We start from the raw sequence: 11,832 nt of genomic DNA on the forward strand, positions 1-11,832 counted from the left end.
AACCAAAAGCCTTTATATTCAAAAATCTGCAAATATCTGCAACCAAACTAAGAAATCTGCAAATATCTGCAACCAAACGGAAAAATCTGCAAATATCTGCGTCATCGAAAAAATCTGCAGCTTAAATTAAAAGTCTGCGAATTTGCAGACTTGTCTGCAAATCTGACATCTCTGCCTCAGTGACTCAGGTAACTGGTACTGTCAAATATGACATTTGATTAGAAAATGTATGAAACTAGCAACACTGAATACGTTGTTATTTTTTCAAATTGTTTATGCGTTTACCTTGGTTACGTAGGGAAAACCAATGCAAACGCAATAATTATCAATCTCAGCGAAAAAAAAATCATGCTTCTAAACATTTGGACTGCGAAATCGACTACGTTGTGTACCCTAATCATTACATGTTATACATTGCAGGTAAGATTTCAATATATACTATAACTTCTTTTTCAATGATTAACCTCATGTATCATTCATTCCAGGAGCTCAAACTAGACCAATGCTGTATGTAGTAAATATGATTCTTATCCTCATATATTGCCAGAATTTTCACGGCAAAATGAAGTGAAAGCTACCGAATTTGGTCCCGTAAAGCACTGCAAAGACATGTGCAACTTCATACAATTCAATATTAATTCGTCAAAAGGGCGAAAATGTTTTTGCAAACAAACTTGTTTCGCTCATTAGTCTGCTACAGAGTGGAATTTCATGAACAATATGCGTTAATGTATAATTTTACCCTTCGTAGAAGTAATTTCTATTGTTTTCTGCTTCGAAATTATAGTAAATTAAGAGAAACCATCAAAATAAGTTTGTTTACAAATCTTATTCGCCCTTTTGCAAATTTAATATGGAATTGTTATATTGCGAGCATCTCAAACATTTGGCCAGATTAAACGAGCTAGAGAAAATAGTGACGAATCACTTTGTACGGGAAATGCGGCTTAGCATAATTTCATGTCAGTTGGGATTAATTTTTTTTTATTCAATTAGGTAATACTTTCTTGGAAATATTTAAGAGATGGCACTGCTTCAGTGGTGGCTATGGTGAATTTAAATGTATGGGAAAGATATTAAAACTTGGGATTTTGCGGTTGTAAAATGAATACACATTTGATGCAGAAAAAATATGGGAACTGTAGAAGTTTATTTAGATACTTGAAAATTTTCATATAAAATCTAAAAAAACTGTTTGCGTCCATACATTTTACTCATTGGTTTCCACCAAGAAAAGTTGAAACTCTTTCTCTCACAACTCTCTGTTTCACTCGTTTTGACAGCAGATTCCCTGCTCATCGCATTCGGAATGTTTTCTTTTAGAATTTAAGCGCAAATGTAACAACCGTTTCGAAAACCGATTCATTCAGGATGGGTTGTTGCCTTCGGTTGGAATTCCATCATAAATCAGCCCACATTCCAAATTTCATTACGAATGTAATTTACTGGGATGAGGATATTGTATGGTACGGACATCTATGTGTCGTCATAAAGAAGCTCTAGTTTCATGTATATTGCCGCAAGATGTTTAAAATGTGGAAAAGCTCACCCTATCATATAACGTAAGCAGAAACGACGTAAACTACTCAATAGACCTTTCTCGTCAAAAAAATTTATATGCAGAACAGCTTCCGTTTTCATCGCTGGATCGATTCTGAATACTGTCACGTTAATTTGGTGTCTCTATTGAAAAAATCAAAACTTCTTCGAACTGCCCATTTTACTCTGTATTCCACTGTCCTATTTTACCTCGATTCTCCCTACTTTTACACCATTTGGATGAACTTCGTGTGGGGAATATGAAATAAAGTTACGGTTTGGGGTGGAGATAGCGTAGTTGGTAAATCGATTGCCTTGTACGCAGATCACCTGGGTTCAATTCCCAGCCCCGCACATAGGGTTAGAGATTTTTCTAAAGAGTTTTCTCTAACCCGACAAAGAGGTGAATGACCCTAAGGTTAAAACCTCTATAATCAAAAAAAAAAAAAAAAAAAGTTACGGCGGGTAGCTTATAACAAAGTTCCAGTAGCCTACCGCTCGCCGGCATCTATTTTAATCTGGCTATTCGCCGTTTTGTTTACTGGGTATGAACTCCAAACAGTTCATTCCAATTTGTCAAAAACATTGTTTTGACGTAGATGAACCCCAAAACAGTGTTGCAGAATATACCGATTCATCGATATCTAAACCGATTTTTAATTTCAATACCAATAAAATTACTAAAATACCGATTTATTTTTTCTTACCAAAAAATAACGATTTTCATATAATACGATCAATTAATATTACGTATGGGCCTTTTTAGAAAATGTCTTCACATTTCCACATCAAATCATCCGGAAATTGATTCAGCAATCTGCCAGGTTACTATCAAAATTTCAAATGAAGCTCAACAACCGATTCTGAAATCGATTGAGCTCGGTAGGTTTGATTACATAACATTAGAATGATCTATTTTTTAAAACCAATAATTTGCAGGTAACTTTTGGTTAGCATACATCACACCGATAAATACCTATTTTTTATTTAGAACTATACCGATATTAGATTTGTTCCAGTACCAGTAGAAAGTGGAAGTACTCCGGAGCAAACAGAGAGAAAATCGTTCCTATGTTCTCTTCTCTTTTTTCTTCTTCTGTTAGCAAGCTGGAGTAAAAGTCAAGTATTTTTTGCTTCTGTTTGCTCGGGAGCAACTTCTGTGTAACTAGAACAAACTTATTATACAAAACCATCTGACAACGCTGCTCTAAAGTGAAAAGTGCTCTTCAAACATCGATGACATCTTTTTTGTTTTTTTTTCCTGTTTTCTCTACCTATCTGTTATGTATTTACATCCTGCCAAGGAATCCAAAAACATCAGCTGTTTCCCAAGAGTTCGCCGACCAGTTTTGCTTTCAAACTGAAGAAAAAACTACAGTTTAACTTCACCAGGCACAATCATCAGAATGAGATGCAGGAAAATATTTTCATTTTACCGTTCAGTATGAGAAACATTTTACAAATGATAATCGTGTATGCCCAAAAGGTTTTGTGCGGATCTGCGAATCCGGTTTTTGTGGAATAATTCAACCAAGGGCTATGATGTAGCAGCGGTGGAGAGTAAGTCCAATCATACGGCTTCATCCCACCCCGGCAGCAGATGAGCGCTGGCGAATGTTCTCAGCCACCTGGAGGAGGAGGTTCAGCGCGGAAGAAATGTTACCAGACATCGCCGATCTGGTGTCTGGACTTTTTTGATAATTTCATAGAGATTGGGTGTGCAGATGAGCGGTTGGAGTTCTGGGAGGGAACGACTGGTAACTTTAAGGTAAATTGTATGGAGTCACTTGTTTTTTTATTACAACTATTGACGGACGTTTCATTGCAGGGTATATATGAAGCCGAAAACATCCACAACAATGGAGTAACTAACATAAAGCTTGCCGGTGACAAAGTGATAGTCGCACGGTTGAGTGGACGAATCGATTCTCTGAGATTAGAAACGTACACGCAAGGTTGTCAGATCGATTGGGGTTTACGTCTGCATATGGCGAAGTAAGTCCTATGTTTCAAGCAATTTTTTAAGCTCACGTAGGGCGCAGAACAGACAGATTTCATTTGTTATTTTAAAATACTGTATATTCTAAGTCATTTAATTTTCAGTCTGCAATAAGTATGTCATCAAGTGCCTTAATTCTTATTCTTTTTTAGCCCACGTACGCATCGGTTCGACAGGAAGCATTAGTTTATTTCAGCAATCTCTTCACAGCGTTGCCAGCTCAACATAACGCATCCGAGGAGGAGCTTTGATGTATTCTGGAGTTTCACCAGCAGGGTTACCGGTGACATGTTTGGAAGTGGCGGCCGATACAGTCATGACTGGCAACCAGGGCCACACTGTTAAAGTGTTCCGATTCGATAGCCACCTATTGCAGTTCACCCTAAACGGCCATTGCGGTCCTATTACATGTATTTTCATAGACCAGTGGCAGGCCGAGATGGGCGCATCTGGTCGCCAGGATGGTGTGCTATGTGTGTGGGGCTTGAACTAGAACAGCTCCTACAAGACAATGGTTGCGAGAGTGTTCAATAGGCCGTTGGTAAGGGAGTGGATAATTTTTATAGTGTCGATTGTTGATAACAGGGTCATTTAATGGCGCCGCAATTAAATATAGAAAGTTACTAAATACATTTTGATAATAAACAAAACTTCTATTTACGTTGCTTTCAATCAGATAATTTATGTTAGAACTTGCTTTTCCTCTTCTATTTTCCCAATACCGCCTCCAGTGACCGCGTGGATGCTTTCGGTCACGGTAGAATCCTTAATTTTTCCTTTTCGCCTGCTACCATTCCTTGACATTTCCTGCCCGCAGAGGTCACATTTGTACGGGCGTTCGTTTGTATGGATTTGCATGTGCCGAGTCATGTGAGAATATTTTTTAAACCCGCCACCACAGACTTCACATCTGAATTCTTTCTCAATCTTTGCTGTGGATAAGTTTGTGCTGCGTAAGTTCTTTAGATTCAAGAAACTTTCTACCACAGATGTCGCAACTAAATATTTGATCCGCAAGATTCATATCGATGTGAACCGCTGTTGACGTTTCAAACTGCTACTTTCTACTTAGCCTTTGCCACAGATATCACACTTATACGGACGCTCGCCAGTATGCATGCGCATGTGGCGAGTGAGTTCAGCACTAGTTATGAATTCTTTGCCACAAATATCGCACTTGTGCGATCTCTCACCTGCATGGATAAGTCTGTGTCGCGTGAGACTACTGTTTTCAGTAAACTTCCTACTGCAGATATCGCAAATGTAAGCCTGATCTTTATGGGTAAGCCGGTGCTGATCCAATTGCTCAGAAGTGAAAAATTCTCTGCCACATATCCGACAGCGGTGCCGTCGTTCGCCGGTGTGTATCCGTTTGTGCCGGCTTAGATTTATACCCTTGGTGTATGCTTTACCGCAAATATCACAGGAGTACGGTCGCGTGCCGGCATGTACGCGCTTGTGAACTGCCAGCTGTCTCTTTTTGGGGAATGATTGGTCACACATTCCGCACTCATAGCTTTTATCGATGGTTGTTTGTAGTACGGTGGCATGTGTGAAATTGTCACCTGGACCTGTTGACTGTGTTGTCTGTCTAGAATGAAAATAGGGAAAAGTGCATTCGATATTAATATTTTTTTTAAAAAGCATTCTTATATATTAAAATCTCCGAAAAACGGGTTATGATCTCAAAAAATCTAACTTATTTTCGAAGCATATGAATTCAATGAAGCGGAATAAGCATATCATAACAACATACCGTTCACCTATCTCCACCTTACCGTCCCTTCACATGTACTTTCATAGACCTATGGCAGGCCGAGATGGGCGCATCTAATTGCCATTGCCAGGATGGTGTGCTATGTGTGTGGGATACATTTAGGTTCACTAGTCATATGGGACGACAATACTGGAGATGTAGCTCGGGAAGTCAGGCTTGACTGTTCCAATTCACAACTAACTCCGAAGATTATGCTACCTGCCAGTGATTCGGTAATTTGTGACTACGGAAATCAAATGTGAATCGTTCGTTTCCCACTTGTGGCGGCGGAAAAGTGGTCCGGTCCGGGGAATCGTAATAGGCCAGCTAAAGAAAACAAATGTACAGCAGCAGCCTCTGAACGAAGCCATTGCTAGCACGAGTCTTTGATTTGGAAGGATAGTTGCTGAGGACCATTCTCACAATAGTATAAAAGTTCTAAGTTCTAACCTCAAAAACAGACAACAATAAAATGTATTTCTTTCAGAGTTTATAATATCCATTACATGATCAAATTGCGCTGATGGGTTAGGCTTTGGATTCGGTTATATTCCATCGTCATTGAAGCTAGATCATAGAATCATGTTAATTTGACAGACTGCAAGTGTTATTAGTAGCACAAACAGCTAGCAACCCAGCTAGTATTGTTCTTTCTGCTTGCAACCAACCTGGTTATATTGATGTCAATGCTAAATTCGCTGTTACAGCTGTATGATCGCTATACTATCCCATTTGTTATGGGATTCGCTATTAACATGGGACAGTTGTGCTTAGAGCACCAGATTCTAAAAGCGACCAATTTTGGCCAATCACTGGAGACAAAATCACGCGTAACAATTAATAATAAATTATTGCTGAATAATTTTTGTTGTACATGAATAAAACATATCTATTTTCTCGTTACCTATGGCTAAATAACCATTAGAAAGGTTATGAGTTTATGTTGTCGCATTTTATAATCATTTATACTACTTTCAAGTGATCGATTTTCAAGAAACGACTAGCACTTTAACCACCCCTTCACCGCGCCATCAAAATATAAATAAGTCATACTCCTAATGAACTAATATTTATTAAAACATTTACTAAATAAAAACATAGACCTGATAGTTCGTTGGCCAAAAAACACCGAAGCACAGTGAGTTGGTATTAAAACTCTATCTTTGATCCTACTGCTGCAGGATTTTGCCAACATTTATACTATTTTCATTCAAAAAAAGTATCACGTGTACACTATGTACATGGACTTCTAAATTTGGTAATTGTTACGAATCACACTCGGCCTGGCCTTGGGTACAAGATAATAACTGCTTGATCTCCCACGAGCATGGTCCTGTCGGAGTGTTTGCCTTGCCCGATACCGGGGCAGCCTGTCCTCGTGTGAATCGGAACCGCTGAACATTCCGATGAGGGTATGTCCAACGGGATTACCGACGGAGCCGATCGCTACACTACCAGCAGTAGCTGCGATTTGAGCAATTAATCCAGATGCCTGGTGGGGAGCTACCATTGGTGCAGTGACAGCCGAGTGTGACGCAGGCTGGACCATCGGCTAACTCGATTCCGGCGAGGTGGAGTGGTTGCAATTGGTGCGGACCTATGAAGCGATGTATATAATTTCAAGGACATTTGCAACGCAATTACCAGCGATCATCAAAATGTTTCGTGGCTAACGTTGTAATTCAGCAAAAAACAAAAGTTAAATTGATCGCAACAAATAAAATCGCCTTCTTCAACGAATCGTGGACAAGAAAAATCCAAATGCCAAATTTAACGGATTTAATGCCTAATGACGTCAAATAAAAATGAAAGCCTAGCGAGCTTGTTAATACAAGATATTCGCATTTAAAAGCGAACCAAATCAAGTTTCTCATACTGTGGTCGAATACAAAACATTCCAAGTCTATGTAAACAAGCTCTGCGAACTGTCAAAAAAGTGAGGTTAAACATTTTCATCCAATGTTCATACAGCGAGAGGTTCATTTTAATTTGTTTACATTGCTAATGAATTTTGTACTGCGATTCACCACTTCATTTACCGCGTTGCCAAGAACTTAAGTGAAAATATTCAAAGCAGTGCTGCCCAAACGCACATTTTAAGTCCCACCATTCTTGCTGAGGTGAAAAAAATATTCAACATTCTTGCATATTTCAAATTTTAAAAAATCATTAAAAAATCATGATAGCTCCTAAAAATCTCATTTTTACGGAAATGTTCTTATAAATGTGTAATCTTTCGATTAAAAATAAGAAAAACAGGTGTTAGGTCGGACGAGAAAGGTCTATTGGTATTTTTCCACAGGTTGAAAATCCTAGCAGATGTGCACAATTCAAGCGAATCAAAATCTGATGGTGGCTTCAGGCCGGTGGCAAGAAAATGAGCTGTGGCTGGTACTGTCACTAGGATGCTAGATGCGAGAAACCTGCTTGCTGCAAATCAAGCCGAGTTTGTCACAGTTAAATCAAGTAGTCGACGCAGATTCGCTCGAATTTCACTCTGGCGTTAACCTCTTAAGGCCTATTTACACCCTCGGTGAAAATGAACGTGAACTCGATGCGCACCAAATTTCTTTTTCCAATATCCTACTTATTAGTGCTTAGAAATTGGTGAAACTGGAACTAAACGATAGTACATTAATATACTTAGCGAATCCATGTACAATTATTCGATATAATTGAATCAATGCAATAATGCTTTAAGCACTATTTAGACTCTCGGTGAAAATGAACGTGAACATGTGTTGAATACCTTCCATTGTTCACGATGAACAGTTTCATCAGCGATCAAAGATTTCAAGCTCAGCTGGCAGTTTACAGTTTGTCAGAATGCAATCTGGTATTCGAAGGCGAACGCTCACCGTGAACAGCGATGACATTTATATTCACCACTCCGCATCAATTCCGTCCATCACTGCTAAGAGAAGAGAAGACAATCGCGTAGCCAATTTGATCCAATCCTAACCTCAATATTGAACCAGCTTCTGATTGGTTGTTTTGCCAGTCAAGAGCGTTCATAATATTTTCAAACGGGATGAAAAACAGTGCTGCTGAATTTATTTTCGCTACTTTTCATACACATGAACATTTCATGCAAATTGAATAAATACCCTGAATGACGATATAACTACGTGTAATGTTAAGAGAGACACGAATAAACATAAAATTCAATTTTTAAATGCAGCTAGTATTGTGAATTCTTGACAGAAGGTCGATATTTGAGGTACAATTATTTTCAGCAATTGTGAAAAAAACATGCAAATGGAATCTGGCAACGATGGATGCTTGTTGTCTTTGGAATTACGTCAGGGCCTAGTAGATAAATTTAAGAAGAACAAGAAGCCTGTTGTCGTCTCTTCTCTTAGCATCACTGCGCTTACACTCCCGGTGAACGAATGAAATATCCACTGCGTACATATTTCACGGTGGAATTTTCAAAATGATCAGGAAATATAAATATTATTGCATTGATTCAATTATATCGAATGATTGTACATGGATTCGCTAAGTATATTAATGTACTATCGTTTAGTTCCAGTTTCACCAATTTCTAAGCACTAATAAATAGGATATTAGGAAAAACAATTTGGTGCGCATCGAGTTCACGTTCATTTTCACCGAGGGTGTAAATAGGCCTTTAGTTTGCTGGATGTGGGTGCATCTTGCATCCTAATATCAGCTTACCAGCCTATGCTAAGCTTCTCACCGCCACTCTGTAAGTGGCCTTACATGCTACCAGAAAAGTACTAAATATCCCAGTCAAAAAGGACAAGTTGCTGGCTAACGGGGGGCTATTTGCCAACTCGGATGCGCTAATTGCCCTTCAATTTGCTAGCAAATTGCTGGCAATTAGGAGGCTATTTCAAATGCAACATTTGGGCGATTTGCCGCCGTCATTTTTTTGCCGCTCTATCCGCCCTTAAATTGCCCCTAAATCGCCCAGAGAACGCGCCATTTAATCGCCCTTAATTGCCTACTATGAAAATTACAAATAATACTAATTTTCGGATTCATTATGTACTCACATAAACTTATCACTACACTAGGTACTCACCACCAAGCTATAGGAAGAATCAATGGTGAAATTGGAATTGCACATCAAAACTTACCACAATCTGATTATTATTAAGAGTTTAGGTCAGAGATCTTGTTCCACTATATTTGCACACGATTCCACAATAGACCTTTCTCGTCAAAAAATTTTATATGATAGGATGCTTCCTTTTTTATCCCCAATTCGTTACTGCTGATTGCCGCGATGATTTGGTACCTCTAACTATTGAAAAAATCAAAAATAGTGCAAGCTGCTCATTTAACCCCATATTCTGAGTACCTATCTTGCCTTGTTTCCCCGTATTTTTACACCATTTGGATGAATTTCCTGTGGGGAATACTAAAAGGATGCCAGATCTGCATATATATTAGTAAATCTGCAGATTTTGCATTTTCACTGCAGATGTTTTGCAGATTACAAATATTTAGCAGAACAAAGCCTATGCCAGCCAATTTATACACAAGCCTTCAACATTTTTGATCATTTAAAATATATACATACTACATTTCTATGTCAATTTTTTTGAAGATTTTTGTAGCAATCTGCAGACTTTTATATTTTCACTGCAGGCTATTGTTTAAATAGACCTGGCATCAATGATGCTGAAATGATTCATTCATATACCTGTCAAAAATATAGAGCATTGCATGAAAATGTATAACCTCACTTTTCTGACAGTTCAGTGTGCTTGTTTACCTAAGACTTGTTTACATGGACTTTTAAAATTTACATTACTTGAATACTTTCGATGCTCTTTGAAAGACTATCAACTCAAGAGGGATGAGGATTGGAACAATGGGAACCTGGTGCCACATTATGCAACCAATTCGAATCGACCTTTTCACACAAGCTTGAATACAATAAACCTTTCGTTTCGAGATGCGTAATGTCACCCCTGGTTCATACATTGACCAATCGTCGCTGGATGCAAAACCCGGTGGCATATGCTGAATCGTAAGATCAAGCATTGGGCTATAAAATGATGGATGATGGATAAGGATTTGTACACATTTGTTTGTTTGCTCGTGGGTTAAGTCCTAACAAGATGATCCGATTTATTACTCATTTTTAGGTGGTGAAGTTTACCTGAACTTTATAGGTAACGAATTCGGTCGATGATAAGTTGTTGAAATGATCGTTCAATGCCCATACCGAAAAACGTTTCCATTGGTCAGAATGCCTACCAGCGTATGATAGCTGCAAACATGAGGACAACAAGGTTATCGCTTTCGAATGGAACAATTATTTATTATTCGTGTTCAAGTTCCATTACAGCAAAAGTTTCGTCGATTGACGATTATCGCATTGTCATTGATTTAGCCGGCAAATGCAAAACAGCGCTCGGCACTGACGATAAGGAGTAAGAAGGATTTGATAGGAGTGATAAGAATGCAGAGCATTATACATTCTGGAAGAATATCAGGGAGGAGAAATTGGCACTGTTCTCGACTAATCCTGGCACTATACCGCTGACGTCGCACTTATTACGGTGATCAAACTTGGCGAGAGCGGCAGCGGTTTCGTCGGAATTGTTCACTCGACAAGCAGGAAGTGCAAGGACTCTGCTACTCATGCCTGAGCCCCTCGTTGAAACCTTCGTCCTGTCGGAGTGTTTGCTTCGTCCGATACCGGAGCGTATTGCTGAACCGAAGCAGTCTGCTACTGGCGCTGCTTCCTTCGAATCGGAATCGCTGAATATTCCCGTTAGCCGAATGTCCAACGTGGCCGAAGGCAAACCGATTGCAGTAACACCACCAACCGTAACTGAAATTTTGGCCTTTAATCCAAGTGCCTGCCATTGACATAGCGACAGACGAGTGCGGCGCAGGTTGGACCATCGGTTGACTCGGTGCCGGACAGGGCGAAACAGCTGCAACAGGAGCGGACCTAGTATGGGGTGTAAAGGTCATCAATTGCCATAGATCACCAAAATGCTCTGCGACTAACATTGTGAACAAAACAAACCAAACGAAATTGATCGCAACAACGATAAAATAATCTAAATTCTACCCAAACATTTGAAAATGAGAAAAAGGCAAAAGAAGTTTTGGTCGAATTCATTATAATTCTATTTAAAAATTGAATACTGTTTTATTTAGTTTGATTGCGCATATTGTTTACATCAGATACACCCCTTAATTCATTGAGTACGTATTTCACTGCCTTTATAATCCTTTTGGAATCAGTTACAATAATCCCTTATAATCATTTTATAATAAGTGTATTGCTAGTTAGGACTTTTATATCAGCCGGGCTCTTTTATAATTTGTTATAAAATCATTATCAAAATTCTTCATAATCCATTGTTGCGTTATGTTTATGTACATGGCCAGATAGATAGTTTTTAACTGGGACGGAACGTGTGGATACGAAAAAACCCAATGTCAATTGTAGCCAGGGGGAGCTGTCAAATGCAGCCAAAGAGAACCGTCAAATGCAGTCAGGGGGGACTGTCAAATGTAGCCAGTCCATTTAAAATATGTGAGG

General features: G+C 38.9%; 2 protein-coding genes across 3 annotated transcripts; one reads left to right on the plus strand and one right to left on the minus strand.

Moving 5' to 3' along the window:
- Positions 1–323: 323 nt before the first annotated feature.
- LOC131691409 (uncharacterized) lies at positions 324–3,911 on the plus strand. Of its 2 annotated transcripts, XM_058977773.1 has the most exons (5): positions 324–420; positions 486–507; positions 2,844–3,307; positions 3,368–3,534; positions 3,691–3,911. In XM_058977773.1, exons 3-5 carry the CDS (start codon positions 3,140–3,142, stop codon positions 3,722–3,724), a joined length of 369 nt encoding a protein of 122 aa, XP_058833756.1. In that variant the 5' UTR covers positions 324–420; positions 486–507; positions 2,844–3,139; the 3' UTR covers positions 3,725–3,911. The 2 variants fall into 2 exon arrangements, with proteins under 2 accessions (XP_058833756.1, XP_058833757.1); XM_058977774.1 differs by lacking the exons at positions 324–420; positions 486–507 and having other exon boundaries at positions 2,808–3,307.
- A 308-nt stretch (positions 3,912–4,219) lies between these two features.
- LOC131687509 (zinc finger protein 83-like) lies at positions 4,220–6,843 on the minus strand. Its single transcript, XM_058971599.1, has 3 exons — positions 6,644–6,843; positions 4,732–5,129; positions 4,220–4,470 (listed from the first exon to the last, which is right to left on the minus strand). The coding sequence occupies exons 1-3, from the start codon at positions 6,841–6,843 to the stop codon at positions 4,220–4,222; spliced, it is 849 nt and encodes a 282-aa protein (XP_058827582.1).
- Positions 6,844–11,832: the final 4,989 nt, after the last annotated feature.

The sequence above is a fragment of the Topomyia yanbarensis genome, chromosome 3 (assembly GCF_030247195.1).
Source record: "Topomyia yanbarensis strain Yona2022 chromosome 3, ASM3024719v1, whole genome shotgun sequence".
NCBI lineage: Eukaryota > Metazoa > Arthropoda > Insecta > Diptera > Culicidae > Topomyia > Topomyia yanbarensis.